Genomic DNA, 18,975 nt, shown 5'->3' with positions numbered 1-18,975 from the left:
TTACACCCCAAATTAAAAGTTTTATTTAAAATACAACTACAGTTAAGAAGATAAAAATTACAAAAAGTGTTCAGGCCAAAGAGCAACCTACTCTTTTTGTGCTTTTTTGGATAAAAGTTTGGCTATTGAGAACGTTTTCCATTCCAATATAAGAAAAGATGTTGTTGTATTGAATTTATCTAAAACTGTAAGACCCAAATTCATGGAATTGAATAAACCCAACTTTTTCTAGAATCTTAATAATGTTGAGGCAGATCGTCTTTGTTCTTGTTCTGGGTACAACTAGCGCCACCCATCCAGCGTTTGTGAAAACGTTGTCTGATCAGTGGGAAAATAAGGTTACTTTAAGGGTCAGACCGGCTTCGTAATGTAGGTGAACTGAGTATGCATACTCAGTTTCACTACCTTACATAGCCGGTCTGTCCATTTAATTATTATAAATTGTTCATAAAATTGAAATGTCGAGTAAGCATCGTTTTGGTTAGTTTTTGAAAACTTAATTCGTTTATAAACAATTTGCATTTATTAAAATTAAAAATGGAAAAGAAGGGAAAAAAATGTTCGTCTATGGTTCGGTTTAGGTTCGTGTATGGTTTGTTCTATATTGTAATATTGTACCAGAGTCCAAATTTAATGAATTTGAGCCGCGTCTCAAATTCGCCAAAAACCGGTTTCAATGCATCGCCTGCTTAACTCTTGAAACATTAAATTTATTTGTAAGTGGAACTAACCATATTTTAGCCGCATCTCAAATTTAAGCCGCGGCTCAAATAAAGCGTCGATTAATAAACTCTGGTTAAGAACACAAATACGAGTACAACATGATAAAAACTGTTTGAATGAGATATTTCCTCCAGACTGTATGGATATCCGCTAAAATATATCCATAAAACAAATCTGTCAGTTTAAAAAAGTTGTAAGGCCGAATTTAAAGAATTTGAGCTGCAGTTTATATTTAAGACACGGCTCAAATATGGTTGGTTCCACTTAAAATTGTATTCAATGTTTCAAGATCTAAGCCGGTGCTCAATTGAAGCCAGTTTTTGGTGTATTTGAGACTCGGCTCAAATTCATCAAATTCGGACTCTGTATTCATAAATGTGTATATTTATGTATATTATATTAGCTAAATGGATCTGTGGGATGTATCTAATGCTTTATAAGTAAATAGATAAGTTCTGTAAGTAAAAACTATATCTTGTTGCAAGATTAGGTTTTCTAGTATAAACTTCTTCATACATTGAAAATATATTAAAAAGTTTGAAGATATTAGGAAGTAAGATGAAAACATCCTGTATGCTTAAAGGAACCTTTTAAGAACCAGCTTTTTATTAAACATTTGATTGGATACATTATGCCTACAACAGAAATTTGGCACTTTATGGCACTCAAAATAGTTTTACTCTACAATCTTTTGATATTTTCACCATAACTTTTTTTTGCTAGAAATCGTGACTTTTTTCAAGATAAAAATTATTGAAATGGATTGGATGTATTGCGTAAATCGAATTATTGAAATTGATTGGATGTATTGCGTAAATCGAATTATTGAAATTGATTGGATGTATTGGGTAAATCGAATTATTGAAATTGATTGGATGTATTGCGTAAATCGAATTCAAGTATGGATCAAAACAAATTAGAAAAGAAAAGTGTGCGTACGATCACAAAACAAAAATAAACAAAAAGTAAAGTGTGAAAAGTAGTTTGTTTATATTTAGACTTTTTTCAGACATACTTTCTTTCTCGTGTTTTTCTTAGATGGATTCTATAAAATTAATTCAATAGCTTCTTTTTTTGAAAAGTTGCATGCCCGCGAGCTACAGTACAACGGTATACCCTTACACGCACCTCTGCCCCTTTAGTAAAAGTAAATTTAACATATATGACGGATAAAGTCTGAACGCGTCAATATTGTTGCACCGGCTAGTCCTGTTGATTGTCTGCTATATTAACCCAATGTCCTTGCGGTACAGTACAAACTGGGACCTGAAAGGTTGACCCGTCTCGGAAATTAAAATGTAATACGGCCTGTACTTAAATCCTTTGTCTAACATAATTGAGTTTTCCTCATTTTTCTCTCTAAAAACTAATAAATTTTAATTGTGGTATTCAGGCACAAGTGACAACGTAGGAATAGACGATATCCTCTTAAAGTATTAATTTTATATCAGGCTGATCCAGGTATATGCATAGCTCTGCACTGTGCCCTACAGTCTGGTGCATGTGTTCTGGACCCACAGTGCTTTGAAACTTTACAGGTCATATTAACACAAAATAAACTGGGTCAGTCAAAAAACATTATAGAAGCCATTAAAGTATTTTATGGTAAAGCGTCTCAGGTTATATAATTCTATTTATATAGTGTATGATCGGCTGTAGCGGTAAGCCAGATGAATCTCAATGTCAGTTTGAATGTGAGATGACACTTGGAAATGGAAACGAAGTTTTCGAAGATCTTCTCCGGGTAAATATACAGTATTTTTATATACAGTGAGACTAGATAAAAAATGTGAATAAGGAAGACGACTGTTAGACTAGAGTTATTCGAAAAATATAAAACACAGCATTTGTGCAGTAAAACATTGGTAAAACAACATCACATGCGGATACAAATGTTTTAATGTTCCTTTTTTACATTTTTACAGGATGAATTTTGAATCTTTTTTTGTTTTCATATAACAGTAATCGGGCAATATTTTACTGGTCTATATAGAAGAGTGTCCCAAAATAACAATTAACTTACTGCTAACTAGAGATTTGCACTACTAGCTAGAGATTTGCACTACTAGCTAGGGATTAGCACATACTAGCTAGGGATTTGCACAACTAGATAGGGATTGGCACAACTAGCTAGGGATTTGCACTACTAGCTAGAGATTTGCACTTCTAGCTAGGGATTGACACAACTAGCTAGGGATTTGCACTACTAGCTAGAGATTTGCACTAACAGCTAGGGATTGGCACAACTAGCTAGGGATTTGCACTACTAGGTAGAGATTTGCACTACTAGCTAGGGATTGGCACAACTAGCTAGGAATTGGCACTACTAGCTAGAGATTTCCACAGCTAGATAGGGATTGGCACAACTAGCTAGAGATTTGCACTACTAGCTATGGATTGGCACTACTAGCTAGAGATTTCCACAACTAGATAGGGATTGGCACTACTTGCTAGAGATTTCCACAACTAGATAGGGATTGGCACAACTAGCTAGGGATTGGCACAACTAGCTAGGGATTTGCACTACTTGCTATGGATTGGCACTACTAGCTAGAGATTTCCACAACTAGATAGGTATTGGCACAACTAGCTAGAGATTTGCACTACTAGCTATGGATTGGCACTACTAGCTAGAGATTTCCACAACTAGATAGGGATTGGCACAACTAGCTAGAGATTTCCACAACTAGATAGGGATTGGCACTACTAGCTAGGGATTGGCACAACTAGATAGGGATTGGCACAAATAGATAGGGATTGGCACAACTAGCTAGGGATTTGCACAACTATCTAGGGATTGGCACTACTAGCTAGGGGTTGGCACTACTAGCTAGAGAAAGGCATATTTTTTTGAACGAATGAAATTTTTGAGAACGGACAACCTTTTTTAGTGAAAAAGGGTGTCGTTAGAAAAAAAAACTTATGAAAATAAAAATTAAAAAATTATAATATGAGCAAACCTGAGATTCTCTGGCTCCTGTGGGATGAAATCGTTTTCAGATTGGTTGCGTATTTGCTGAATGTGATCTGTTTAAACCTACTACTTTTATACAAAACTGAATATATATGAATTTTTGTATCATTTTTACACAGAATTTTATATCAATTTCTCGAGACAGGAACATCAGATAGATGTCTTAAATGTATCGTTCAACGCATGAGATTCTCAGGTTTCATTCTATACCCCCTTTCATTTTTCCTTTACAGTCCTTTTAAAACGTTTTATATGTCTCAAAGGAATCTTACACATTTTTTCAACAATTCTACCTTCTCAGTTTAACTACCATACATTGTCGGTCACTCCCTTTAAATATAAAACAGCTTGTCAACAATTACAAATGTTTCTCAGAAATAAGAAAAAGTCAGTCATTCTTTATCAGTCCAAGATTTAAAGGGTACCGTTGTGAATCGGGGGATGTCCCTTTTTAAACAGAAAAGGCTACTTGAAATAACGCTTACAGTCCCTTTAAGAGCAGAAATGTAGTATTTGCTTTTAAGAAAAATAACAATTTCAAGATTGCAGACATTTGTTATATAAGACAGATAGTATCTTCAGTCAGTACCCGTCCTTACATTTCATTTCTGCAACAAATATATACAAAACAAGAATGTGAAGAAAAAAATCCGAATTGTTTTTAAATAAACATTAGTATTTTCTCCTTTCATCTCTGTTTGTTTTATTTGTTCGATCATAATTCAGGAACCCCTCCACCGAATTGCCTAGATCAGGGAACTCGTTAGCACAATTCTTCTAAGTTTTAGGGTTTCATTTTAGACAAAGCTTAGTTTCCAATCAAAGCTGGGTTCCCAAACTAGTTTATTACAAAACGTAAATCGTTATATTTGGTTGTTGCACAGTTTGGTTGGTGCACAGTTTGGTTGGTGCACAGTTTGGTTGGTGCACAGTTTGGTTGGTGCACAGTTTGGTTGGTACACAGTTTGGTGGGTGCACAGTTTGGTTGGTGCACAGTTTAGTTGGTGCACAGTTTGGTTGGTGCACAGTTTTGGTTGGTGCACAGTTTGGTTGGTGCGCAGTTTAGTTAATGCACAGTTTGGTTGGTTCACAGTTTAGTTGGTGTACAGTTTTGAAACAGAGAAACATGAATATATAAAATCATACTTGAACAGAATAAGGTTTTAAGATTGCCGGTGTAAATCAGGCATTCCACTCCGTTGAAGGTCATTAAACTTCCTTTAAAGGAATTTGTTTCTATTTCTGTCACGTTAAAATGGACTGTTTTTTCTCAAGCGTTCAAAAGAAATTAATTTTATTTGTTCTCAAAATTATTGTTCATTTTCCGTCTATCCGTCTATAACATCGTTCTAATTCTTTAAAAATTATATTTTAGAAAAAAATTTCGTTCTCTATAAAGTTTCTTACAAGAATCATCCTTTCAGTAAAAAGCAATCGTTTTTTCCAAATCTTTGGAATTTTTCTTTATTTGGTCAAATAAAAATCGTTTCTTTTCATGATGGTTTGAGCGATTTTCATTCGTAATCGTACAACAAGCGACTCTTAGTTTTTTTCTCTCAATTTTTAAAATGAATGGTCCAAAATATTAAAATAATGATTATTTTTAAGTTTTTATAATCTGAATAGGTTCTGTTTAAAGCAATGATGTTAGTTTTAATAATTCAGGTTAGAATGAAAATTAAAACCATTGACTGTTTTAACATGAGTTTCAAATAACTGATGATTCTTTATTTAGTAAATGATGAAAGAAAAATTTCTTAATTTTTAGAAAAATAATTCTTAAGTCATTGTTACAAGAACAAAAACTCCATTGACTATATTAAAAGTTTTAAAATTTAAAGAGATATTTAAAATCACAAAAAAACGTAAAATACGCAGGTCGGCTTTTGGTAGAACAGATTTAACTCGATATCCATAGTTAAAACTTTTAATTTACATAAACTGGACGCGTAATTTCAAAAGTTTTAAAAGTGGGACATGCCAGAAATGGGCCTCGCTATTTAGAACCAAATCGAATTTTTGAGAACGAACGAATTTTTTTGTGGAAAAGGGTGTCGTTCAGAAAACAAACGAACGATGAACGAACGAAAAAAATATCGTTCAGAGAAATGAAAAAATGATCGTTTTTTAAAAACGAACAAAAAAACACAAAAATTAACGGTCTTTAGTGTATGATTATCTGTTTAATGTATAATTATCTGTTTATTGTATGATTATTTGCTGAGTGTATGATTATCTGTTTAGTGTATGATTATCTGTTAAGTGTATTATGATCTGTTTTGTGCAAGACTATCTGTTCAGTGTATGCTTATCTGTTTAATGTATGATTATCTGTTTAATGTATGATTATCTGTTTAGTGTATGATTATCAGTTTAGTGTATGATTATCTGTTTAGTGTCTGATTATCTGTTTAGTGTATTATCATCTGTTTAGTGTATAATTATCTGTTTAGTGAATGATTATCTGTTTAATGTTTATGATTATCTGTTTAATGTATGATTATCTGTTTAGTGTATGATTATCTGTTTAATGTATGATTATCTGTTTAGTGTATGATTATCTGTTTAATGTATGATTATCTGTTTAATGTATGATTATCTGTTTAGTGTATGGCTGCTAATGGCTGTTTCCCTGAAGTCCCTCCTGATGGAATATGCCTAGCAAGTAAGTTTATATTTAATGTTTAAAACCTTATTTTTCTTGTAGCCCTCGCATACTTATATAAAAAAACAATGATAAGAAAAGTGTAATTAGACAGTTTGTTGTGAAGGTTGTTTTTTGTAAATATCTTTCAATCAAAAACTGTTCTGAAAAACAAGAATTGATGGAGAAAAAAACAAAGGGATACAGGGTGTCCTAGTAAACATGGAGATCGAGTGAAGACGGACAAGTTTACTCTGTTTTTATACAGAAACCTTCATTTTTCACTGAGGAAAACAAAATCCAATCAAAACATAAACAAGCAAATTGTAAACACTGAAACCTACAGATTTCTCTGAAGGTCAATACGATATATACTAGACCAAAAATAATTTCAAAAAGACCATGTTAAACTCGTCACTCAAGATCCTAAACTCGTCACTCAAGATCCTAAACTCTTCACCCAAGATCTTAAACTCGTTACTCAAGATCCTTAACTCGTCACTCAAGATCCTAAACTCTTCACTCAAGATCTTAAACTCGTCACTCAAGATTCTAAATTCTTCACCCAAGATCTTAAACTCGTCACTCAAGATATTAAACTCGTCACTCAAGATCCTAAACTCTTCACCCAAGATCTTAAACTCGTTACTCAAGGTCTTAAACTCGTCACTCAAGATCTTAAACTTGTCACTCAAGCTCTTAAACTCGTCACTCAAGATCCTAAACTCTTCACCCAATATCTTAAACTCGTTACTCAAGGTCTTAAACTCGTCACTCAAGATCTTAAACTCGTCACTCAAGATCTTAAACTCGTCACTCAAGATTCTAAACTCTTCACCCAAGATCTTAAACTCGTTACTCAAGGTCTTAAACTCGTCACTCAAGATCTTAAACTCGTCACTCAAGCTCTTAAACTTGTCATTCAAGATCCTAAACTCTTCACCCAAGATCTTAAACTGGTTACTCAAGGTCTTAAAATCGTCACTCAAGATCTTAAACTCGACACTCAAGATCTTAACTTGTCACTCAAGATCTTAAACTCGTCACTCAAGCTCTTAAACTCGTCACTCAAGATCTTAAACTCGTCACTCTAGATCTGAAACTCGTCACTCAAGATCTTAAACTATACACTCAAGATCTTAAACTCATCACTCATTATCTTAATCTCGTCACTCAAGATCTTAAATTCGTCACGCAAGATCTTAAACTCATCACTCAAGATCTTAAACTCGTCACTCAAGATCTTAAATTCGTCACTCAAGATATTAAACTCATCACTCAAGATCTTTAACTCGTCACTCAAGATCTTAAATTCGTTACTCAAGATATTAAACTTGTCACTCAAGATATTAAACTCGTCACTCAAGATCTTAAACTCGTCACTCAAGTCCTATGTTTTAAAAAAACCTATTGACAAGCTATACATAGAATAAATTTGGTTTCAGTTATAGTTTATCGTTCATATGTGACATTAAATTTCCATGGGTTTTAATTGTTGAATAACAATAACGTTGTGACAGAGTAAACAAAGATCGTTCGCAAATCACGCGATATCTCGTCTGCGCTTTTTTCTGTTTGTTTGTAGAGTAAGAAAATAATAGATCACTGTGAAATGTTCGATTAGGATTAAGAGCTCTTGCATTTAATCCTAACACTACTATGTACAATATTGGTTTTACAAGTTCTCGTTCAACATATAAAATATAAATAAACTTTTCATTAGCAACATATTTTACTTCTGCAACATATTTTACTTCTGAAGTATATTTTACTTCTGCAATATATTCAACTTCTGCAACATATTCAACTTATGCAACATATTTTACTTATGCAACATATTTTACTTCTGCAACATATTTTACTTCTGCAACATATTTTACTTCTGCAACATATTTAACTTATGAAACATATTAAACTTCTGCAATATATTCTACTTCTGCAACATATTATACTTCTGCAACATATTTTACCTCTGCAACATATTTTACTTCTGCAACATATTTTACTTCTGCAACATATCTTACTTCTGCAACATATTTTACTTCTGCAACATGTTTTACTTCTGCAACATATTTTACTTCTGTAACATATTTTAATTCTGCAACATATTTAACTTATGCAACATATTTAACTTCTGCAATATATTCTACTTCTGCAACATATTATACTTCTGCAACATATTTTACTTCTGCAATATATTCAACTTCTGCAACATATTCAACTTCTGCAACAAATTCTACTTCTGCAACATATTCAACTTCTGCAACATATTCTACTTATGCAACATATTTTACTTATGCAACATATTTTACTTCTGCAACATATTTTACTTCTGCAATATATTCAACTTCTGCAACATATTTTACTTCTGCAATATATTCAACTTCTGCAACATATTCAACTTCTGCAACATATTCAACTTCTGCAACATATTCAACTTCTGCAACATATTCAACTTCTGCAACATATTCTACTTCTGCAACATATTCAACTTCTGCAACATATTTTACTTCTGCAACATATTCAACTTCTGCAACATATTCAAATTCTGCAACATATTCAATTTCTGCAACATATTTTACTTCTGCAACATATTTTACTTCTGCAACATATTCTACTTCTGCAACATATTCAACTTCTGCAACATATTTTACTTCTGCAACATATTCAACTTCTGCAACATATTCAAATTCTGCAACATATTCAATTTCTGCAACATATTTTACTTCTGCAACATATTCAATTTCTGCAATATATTCAACTTCTGCAACATATTCTACTTATGCAACATATTTGCTTGCGACAGAATCATGTTAAAGCTTATTTTACAGAGACTCTCAAATAATGTCTCTGACCAGGACTGTACTACAGTGTGTCTTACATCATATTAGATCGTCAATGGGACTAAATTAAGATTTTCGAGACTAATCAGAAAAGTTAAGAAGTTTGAATCATTTTGAAAAATTTTGAATAATGCTAACATAAAAGTTTTCTTGGAAAAAATGTTAGGTTTTTTTAAAGTATTAAGCGTTTATTGTAGCGTTAAAGCTTGGAGATAAACTAATATGATATGAGACGCTCTGTATATTCAAAAGTCAGTTTTTTTTATCTCGGACTTGACTTGAGACCCATTTTAAAAGTTTTTTTTTTTGGGGGGGCACATTTTAACACATTTTTAATTTTCATCTGTTAAGGTGAATCTGACACTGTACAAGAAATCACAGATATAGAGATGGTGGCCGGCAGCTGGTGGGTTGTTAGAGGGGTCAACTGTGCTCAAGATGATGTCTGGCTTGGGGGATATGATTGGTAATACCAACGATAATATATATATAGATATGCAGACAGGTATAAATTTAGAGGTCTTGAGATAATGAGCACAAAGCACCATCTCTGTCGTACGCATGGCATTTTATCCTCTGGATTGTTGCTAATTTATCACTTTGTTTATGCGTGATAACACTAAATGCGTACTATAGTATCAACAATGTATACTGCATATTGTACTTAATGAAACAAATTAATCAATGCAAATAAAACTGAGGTAGGAATTTGACTAGACAGAGTTTAAATGTGCAAGTTGTACTGAATGGCATACGTAAATTAACGCAATTTAAATAAAAATTATGACTATAAAAGTACATCGAGTCTAGGACAAATTACAACTGATCTGATCATAACATAAACAAAACGCGTACTGTATGTTTGTGTTACCTTGAAATTTAATTTTATTGGTCAAACAGGTCCAGATAGCAACACTTGAACTATACAGGATGCAATACGCGTACTGTATGTTTATATAACACAAATGCGTATTTCCTACAGATAGCAGAAAGGGGAGAAAGGCATATAGAAAGTAATCAATTTGCTATAGATGTCTCTTTGTGCACATTTTTTCAGAGGTTCAAAAATTAGTTGTCTGCTACAGGCAATTTAGGAAGGAGGTTTCTACCTGCCTGCATATCTATATATATATTATCGTTGGGTAATACAGAGAGTATAGTTTATATATGGTGTAATGTTTATAATGATATATTGAATGCAGGTAGTAAAGTGAATGATGTAATGTACGCTCAATACAGTATACTGTATGAACTGTATAAAGGTTGTATACTGTAAAATGTATTGTTTACTGGGGGTAAACACTCTATAAAGTATATTGTATACACTGATACTGTATACTGTATATTGGGGTATACGCTCATTACAGTATACTCTATATACTGATACTGTATATAGTATAATAAATTGTATACTGGGGGTAATCACTCTATACAGAATACTGTATATACTGATACTGTATACAGTATACTGGGGTATACGATCATTACAGTACATTGTATACGCTCAATGCATTATTCAGTATACAGGTTGTATACTGTATAATGTATTGTATACTGGAGGTAAACACTATACAACAGTATGCTGTATATACTGATACTGTATAATGTTTCTATGCTGGGGATGAACGCTAAATACAGTATACTGTATACAGATTGTATACTGTATAATGTATTCTATACTGGGGGTGAACGCTCAATACAGTATATTGTATACAGATTGTATGCTGTATAATGTATTCTATATACTGGGGGTAAACACTCTATACAGTATATTGTATACAGGTTGTATACTGTATAATGTATTCTGTAATGGGGGTAAACGCGCAATACAGTTGTTGTCGCAAAGGAACAAGATTCTGACGATGAACAGATAGACAAGGTATAATCCACTAATCAAAATCGATAATGCAGAAAACTCTTTATTTCCTAAAAAAAATAACGAAATGAATAATGATGAATAATTATTACAGGGTTTACAAATTTATAATGAAAAGATTCTTACGATCTATTTTTCTATTCGGGGGGTTATCTGTCGAAAGTCCGAAGACGCTTTTTATACATTAAAACTTCTGAAAAGATTAACAATTAAATGTTGATGAAAGTCACTAATTCTTTAAATAGAAATGTTTTTTTTTTAACTTTGAAATGGTTCACAATTGATGAACGTTTTTTTACTCCGTTATTGGAGAACAAAGAAGAAAAGCGGGCTGAAATTGTTTGGTTTGGATTCTTGTCTCCGAGAGGAGCATTTAAGTTGAAGACGACATTACATAAACTGGGGAGGGGGGGGGGGTCTTAATGTTAATGGTTGACAACAGTATACTGTATACAGATTGTATACTGTATAATGTATTCTATATATACTGGGGGTGAACGCTCAATACAGTATATTGTATACAGATTGAATGCTGTATAATGTATTCTATACTGGGGTAAATGATCAATACAGTATATTGTATAGAGATCGGGTGCTGTATAATGTATTCTATACTGGGGGTAAACGCTCAATACAGTATACTGTATACAGATTGTATACTGTATAATGTATTGTATACTAGGGGTTAACGCTCAATACAGTATATTGTATACAGATTGTATACGGTATAATGTATTCTATACTGGGGTAAACGCTCAATACAGTATACTGTATACAGATTGTATACTGTATAATGTATTTTATATGTTATAGTGTATTTTCAATATATTTTAAAAGTGAAAATATTGTATTTGTAGGTACCCCTGTCAACATGAAAGATATTTGAGGTAAACCTTTTACATAATTAGACATTATTCACATTTTACAAAAGTTAAAACGATTTTATTTCACATAATTAGAAATGATTTACATTTTAAATGATTTACTTTTTATATAATTTGAAATTATTCACATTTTACTAAGGTTCGACACGATTTACTTTTTACATAATTAGCAATGATTTACATTTTACAAAAGTTAGAAATGATTTACTTTTATATAATTTGAAATTATTAAAATTTAAAAAAAAGTTAGAAATGATTTCCTTTTTATATAATTTGAGATTATTCACATTTTACAAAAGTTAGACACGATTTACATTTTACATAATTAGCAATGATTCACATTTTACAAAAGTTAGAAAGGATTTACTTTTCATAAAATTTGAAATTAATCACATTTCACAAAAATTAGATACGATTTACATTTTACATAATTAGCAATGATCCACATTTACAAAATTAGAAATGATTTACACCGACACAATAGTAAAAACTCTTTTCTCAATTATTTGTTCGTTATAGCTGGCCAAACGGATGAACCAAATGGCTGAATTTTGTTGAGGGATCCCATGAGTACAAAAGCTTAAAACTATGGATTTTATTTGAATTGCTAAAATCACGATTTAAGACCAAGCAAGGGAAAACTGCGGAAGTAACTTTGAGTAACCTTACATAATTATAAATAATTTAAATCAAATATTTTTATATTGTTTCATTGAAGGTTAGGGGATGGTTGGATTAATAATACTACCTATACAGGGGGCTCGGATTCTATACCTACTACAGGTTAATATGCTGTACATTAAGTGCATACAACAGGTTTATATTCTGTACATATTATTTACAGCAGATTAATATTCTGTACATAGTACGGTGGTAGGCGATTATATCAATATAATGAAGACGACTTTCAATTTTTTATCAAGCTTTTTATCACACAAAAAACAGGTTAATATTCTGTACATACAGCCAATCTCACAAACAGGGTGTCCCACGAAACATGACATTTAACAAATAGTTATTTTCAGTTTAACAAATCTTTTGCATAATTATATTTTACTTTGAAATCAATTTTAATATAAAATGACTCCCATATTATATTTTTATGATCTTTTGTATCAAACAACTGAACAAATAATGAAAAAAGACATTCTAAACTATTCACCAACTGTCATGTTTCGTGGGACACCCTGTATAAGAATGCATGGCAAGATCGCATGAAATGTCGTCTTAATTTTTTTTTGAAATAACTTAATCATTGGTCTCCACAAAAAGAAAACTGCCGAGATTTTCGCGTAGCTTCAAAGAGTTGAATGCGATTTATAAAAATATTTCCAAATATCGTTGTAAAGTCAAAGGTTTTTTGATACGTTTTAAGAAACTGATTTTTATTTTTGATTCAAGGAAAATTAATAACCCTGAAATATGCAGGATAGCAATTGATAAACTGGACTCGTTTTCCGCGGCATTTGATCTTAAATATGTTGAAAATACGGCATTATAAAAAACTATACTTCATGCTACGAATCTAGATGTTCTTGTAACTATACCTCATTTTAACTAATCTAGATGTTCTTGTAAGTACACCTCATGCTACGAATCTAGATGTTCTTGTAAATATACTTCATGCTAATTATCTATATGTTCTTGTAATTATACTTCGTGCTACTTATCTATATAGTCTTGTAATTATACTTCATGCTACTTATCTATATATTCTTGTAACTATACTTCATGCTACTTATCTATATATTCTTGTAACTATACTTCATGCTACTTATCTATATATTCTTGTAATTATACTTCATGCTAGTTATCTATATATTCTTGTAATTATACTTCATGCTACTAATCTATTTATTCTTGTAACTATACTTCATGCTACTTATCTATATATTCTTGAAATTATANGTTACTAATCTATATGTTCTTGTAACTATACCTCATTGTAACTAATCTATATGTTCTTGTAACTATACCTCATTGTAACTAATCTATATGTTCTTGTAACTATACCTCATTGTAACTAATCTATATGTTCTTGTAACTATACCTCATGCTACTAATCTAGATGTTCTTGTAACTATACCTCATTGTAAGTGTAACTAATCTATATGTTCTTGTAACTATACCTCATTGTAACTAATCTATATGTTCTTGTAACTATACCTCATGCTACTAATCTAGATGTTTTTGTAACTATACCTCATACTACTAATCTAGATGTTCTTGTAACCATACCTCATGCTACTATGCCCTCCCCTGGTCTAATCAGACTGGAATATGATGACGAACCCCTCCTCCCTCAGGTTTTTGATTATAATTGATATTTCACTTTAAGAAAAAAAAGTAAAAATCCTAATTTACGACCAAGCACGGGTAAGTCGCGGGAGTAATTATGGATACCCTGGGCAACGCTGGGTTTTCAAGCTAATATAATACATAGATTGAGAGATGGCATATAGTGTCTAAGCCTAGTGATGACTATATGATGGTATTCTGGTGTGGAACTAACCCAGCTTTGGATTACAATGGAGGATTTGTACTTTCAAGGTACTGGTTCTTGTTCTTATCTATACAACCAGAAATAGAGTTGTTAATCGTTTTTGAAAACTATCGTGAAACGAAAGGTCGTCGTTAACGATCGTTAACGAAAAGCTGTCGTTAGCTATCGTTAACGAAACGACAAACTTTATAAAAACGATCGTTTTTGGAAAAAAAATTACATGCAATTTTATTAAATGTCATCTTACATGAAGTTAAACAGTTGTGGGGGATCTAAAAACTTCTTGATATTTTCTTAAAAACTACTCAATGATAAGTACAGATGCCCTTCAGCGTCGGTTTCCTCTCTTCGTTAACGATCGTTAACGAATGGTCGTCGTTAGCGATCGGTAACGAAACGAAGAGTTTTATAAAAACGAACTTTTTAAAAAATCGATCGTTTTCAAAAACGATCGTTTTGTTTTGACTTTTCGTCGTCTTTTTCATAACGAAACGATCGTTTTTCAAAAATGAAAACGTTATATTCTTGTAACTATTGGGCATCGGTTTGAAGTTCGTTCTCAATCATTCAAAGTGTTTAGACTTTTTAGAGGCCCAATGCAAATCTGAGTTCTGTAATATTAATGCATGTCCTATTTCAAATTGACGTGATTGACAAGTTTAATTTTATTACATAGGCTAAATTCTTATACTATCCAAAGATTTTAACCATGTGATTTTTAAAACGAAAAGTTTGATCGTTTTGATAAGAGGTTTTGATAAATGGTTTTGATAAATGGTTTTGATAAATGGTTTTTTGAATAGTTTTGATAAATGGTTTTGATAAATGGTTTTGATTAATGGTTTTGAAAAATAGTTTTGATAAATGGTTTTCATTAATGGTTTTGAAAAATAGTTTTGATAAATAATTTTGATAAATGGTTTTGATAATTGGTTTTTTAAATAGTTTTGATAAATAGTTTTGATGCATGGTTTTGATAAATGGTTTTGATAATTGGTTTTGATAATTGGTTTTAAAAAATGGTTTTGAAAAATGGTTTTGATAAATGGTTTAGATAAATGGGTTTGAAAAATGGTTTAGATAAATGGTTTCGATCAATGGTTTTGATAAATGGTTTTGAAAAATGGTGTTGAAAAATGGTTTTGATAAATGGTTTAGATAAATGGTTTTGAAAAATGGTTTAGATAAATGGTTTAGATCAATGATTTTGATAAATGGTTTTGATAAATGGTTTTGATAAATGGTTTTGAAAAATGGTGTTGAAAAATGGTTTTGATAAATGGTTTAGATAAATGGTTTTGAAAAATGGTTTAGATAAATGGTTTAGATCAATGATTTTGATAAATGGTTTTGATAAATGGTTTAGATAAATGGTTTAGATCAATGGTTTTGATAAATGGTTTTGATGCATGGATTTGATAAATGGTTTTGATAAATGGTTTTGATAGATGGTTTTGATAAAAGGTTTTGATAAATGGTTTTGATAATTGGTTTTTTAAATAGTTTAATAAATGGTTTTGATAAATGGTTGTTGTGAGTTATGAGTTTAAACTTAACAGCTTTTTCCGTTTGTAAAATTTTGATAATTTTTGTATATGATTTTTTCAAAATTTTTTGGCTTTATCAAGCTGAGACAATGAAGAAAAATGTCATAATTACACGAACAACAGATAACAACAATATCCGTTGGCATCCTTTAAGGGTTACCCTGTAGGCTGTATGCGTATTCCTTTATAGTCTGATTATTTATCATTTAACCCTATCTCCGCTGGGGTACTTGAAAACCAGGATACGCTGGGGGGGGGGTCAATTTGACCCCCCCCTCTAAATCCCATGTTTTATGTCCAAATATGAAAAATGATGCATCATTAGAAAGCTCTTGTGCTCTACTTTTAGAATCTGCAAAAAAATTTGCAAATTTGTTCAGACCAATACTTTTTGAGTTATGTAAAAAAAACTACAGGGGGGGGTCAAATTGACCCCCCCCCAGCGGGAATAGGGTTAATAATCTGAAGAATTAATCTTATTTTTATACTCCTAGGACCAGAACTCAGAATGAAATGCCGTCAGAGGTAACTAAAGAATCTTATGTTTAAAACTAAAACTCTCATTTTTTATTTTCAAACTCAAGTTCCAACCAAGTTCTTTTTGCAAACTTTAATAACTATTTATAGCAATATTACTTTAGTTGGCAGTGTTATAAAATTTATGTTCTCTTTATCGAAAAGGTCCAAGCCTTTTTAGTCAAAATATAGATTAAACTAGGCTTTAAGGGAGCTTTGCGCCCATCTTCTATTTCAATTGTAAACATGTTACATCGTAAAACAAAAACATAGTGAGGTTTTTTATTTCACATTTTGTAGATTTGAACAATGCTATGTTTTAAAATGAAAAATAGTAGTTTACAGTAAATCATCCTCTTATTGAATCAGTGTATTTCAATAATTTAGGATTTTATAAAAAATTTAACAAAAATTGTGCAAACGTGATCTTTAATCCTTCGTATCACAGTTGGGGACCTAAACTTAGTGAACAAATAGAATTTTGTTAAAGGCAAATTTTTAAAGATTTAAAATTAGATCATGTATAAACCTTCCCTGGGGTCACGCGAGGTCCCACAAAAAAATTGGGCCTAATCTGTTCAGAAGTTTTGCCATTTGCAAACATACATACAGACACCCACAAGCAAAGTATATATATAGAAAGCGAGGACCTTCGAGATAAAGAGAAAAATGTTGACCAAAAACTTTGTAGCACGTCGCGTCGTGCCAAAATAATAGTGTTATTGGTAATTTTATGAAACGTTTGTGCACTTGTCTTATTGCAATGGCTATTTCTAGATAAATTAAGCTTTTAAAATTCTCGGAAATTATAAATATAAAGTGAAGTAATCAATAGTTTCATAAAACACTTTTTGATGTTTCGAGTTCACAATCATAGAAATCTCACAATTTCAATTTTTCATCTTTATTTTTCATTTAATAAACTCTTTTCTCTTTTCTTTATCGCCCTTGCAAGAAAAATTTCAGCTAAATTGCAAAAAAATGAATAATTTTTTGTTCTCGAATAAATTTAAACCTGTTCTAGGAAAAATAAAGAACTCAATCTTAATTTGAATTTTTGTCATTTCTTGAAGTCAACAACATGTTGTCAACAAGAAAATTCTGAAAGTTTCTTTAGTTTTAATTCTGTTCAAAGTTGCTGACAACATTTTTATTCTAATCTAGTGCCACTGTAGTCCACGCGAGCATATTTTGGAAGCTTCATTATTTTAGATTCACTTTTTAAACCTTAGAGATTTTTTTCGTCGTCGTAGATTGAGGAGGAGTTTAGACGCGTAGCTGCGTCACTGGGTGTGGATTATGACGCAATGTGCGTCACAGACAACACGCTTTGTGAGGAGAATCCATAGAATCCATAAACTAATTGCTTTAATTAAAATGTTAGAAATAAAGTTCTATTTTTAATAATGATTCTTTGAATTAACATGATAAAATAACGCGTACCTCATTATTTGACCCTGTAGAATTAGTATAAATAAAAATAAAATTTGTGTGTTGAATACATAGATATACAAGAATATAGATAGCTCATGTCGTCTCCACCATATAGGGCCGGCCCAGCCTGTTAAGGGTTAAAAGCTAAAATAGTTTAGTAAACTTCTTTAAATAAATTTGTAAAAAAAATACTCTACAGATTGACCCCGAGAAGTAAAACGTATTCAATGACCTTTTTGAATGACGAGTTCATGATGAACAAGGTGTTGTACAATTTTCAGCTTTACACAGTCTGCATTAGCGATCTATATTATTGTATATCTATGGTTGAATACTATAAACCTTCTTATGAATAAAATGTATGCGATCTAAAAAGAGACTGTCCTCGTAATTGCAATTGATCATCAATCTAATATTACTGTCGAAATCTACAAGTCTTTTTTATCGAGTACCGCAAGTAAAAATAATCAATTTTGAGAAAGGAAAACAAGGTATGAAAGGTACATATGTAGTGTTGTTTATAATTTTTTTGAGCGATCAAAAAGACGATAGCTTTTCGTGGGTCACAAAGAACGAACCATTCGTTTGGAACTTTTGAAAAACGAAACAAAGACGATTGTTTTCTATAAAAACGCTCGTTTTTGAAAACATTTTCGCGAAAAATATGAGATTTTGACATTTAATTTAATTTTGCTCACTAAGATTGCATTTATATATATCAATATTTAATAGTTTCAGTTAAAATAAACTCTTAAAATAAACGTTCTTAAATTAATTAAAAAAATAAAAAAGCTTTTTTTGTCCAAATTGTAAAGATACGGTTTAAAACTGTATGAATCGTTCGAGACATTTTTAAAATCTCAATGTTGGATATATTTCTTTTTCTCGCTTGTGGGTGTAAAAAGCATATTATCTTTTATTTTCTATGATAAAGAAAAAGCTTGGTTATTTTTAGAATTAATGGGTTTATTATTTCTCTGTCTGATGTCTCAGCTCAGATAAACAATTCCTATTTGTGTCATATTACTAGA

The 18,975-nt window shown here is 31.4% G+C and overlaps 1 protein-coding gene across 1 annotated transcript; it reads left to right on the top strand.

Moving 5' to 3' along the window:
• The first annotated feature begins 232 nt into the window (after positions 1–232).
• Positions 233–17,952, top strand: LOC111717442 (violaxanthin de-epoxidase, chloroplastic). The gene is made up of 11 exons (XM_023492949.1): positions 233–338; positions 2,175–2,261; positions 2,366–2,467; positions 6,305–6,362; positions 9,536–9,650; positions 11,918–11,947; positions 12,663–12,727; positions 14,165–14,250; positions 14,388–14,494; positions 16,489–16,519; positions 17,764–17,952. Exons 1-11 carry the CDS (start codon positions 243–245, stop codon positions 17,857–17,859), a joined length of 873 nt encoding a protein of 290 aa, XP_023348717.1. The 5' UTR covers positions 233–242; the 3' UTR covers positions 17,860–17,952.
• The last annotated feature ends 1,023 nt before the right edge of the window (positions 17,953–18,975 follow it).

The sequence above is a fragment of the Eurytemora carolleeae genome, unplaced genomic scaffold (genome assembly GCF_000591075.1).
Source record: "Eurytemora carolleeae unplaced genomic scaffold, Eaff_2.0 scaffold177, whole genome shotgun sequence".
NCBI lineage: Eukaryota > Metazoa > Arthropoda > Copepoda > Calanoida > Temoridae > Eurytemora > Eurytemora carolleeae.
This window is presented reverse-complemented; position numbering and strand designations above follow the sequence as displayed.

Excerpts from the sequence above, each read along its gene's own strand:
- LOC111717442 (XM_023492949.1), top strand. The coding sequence starts at position 243 with ATGTTGAGGCAGATCGTCTTTGTTCTTGTTCTGGGTACAACTAGCGCC. Across the intron at positions 9,651-11,917 it reads TGGCTTGGGGGATATGATTG|GTACCCCTGTCAACATGAAA; the intron begins GTAATACCAACG and ends TTGTATTTGTAG. Across the intron at positions 14,251-14,387 it reads ACGAACCCCTCCTCCCTCAG|ATTGAGAGATGGCATATAGT; the intron begins GTTTTTGATTAT and ends TATAATACATAG.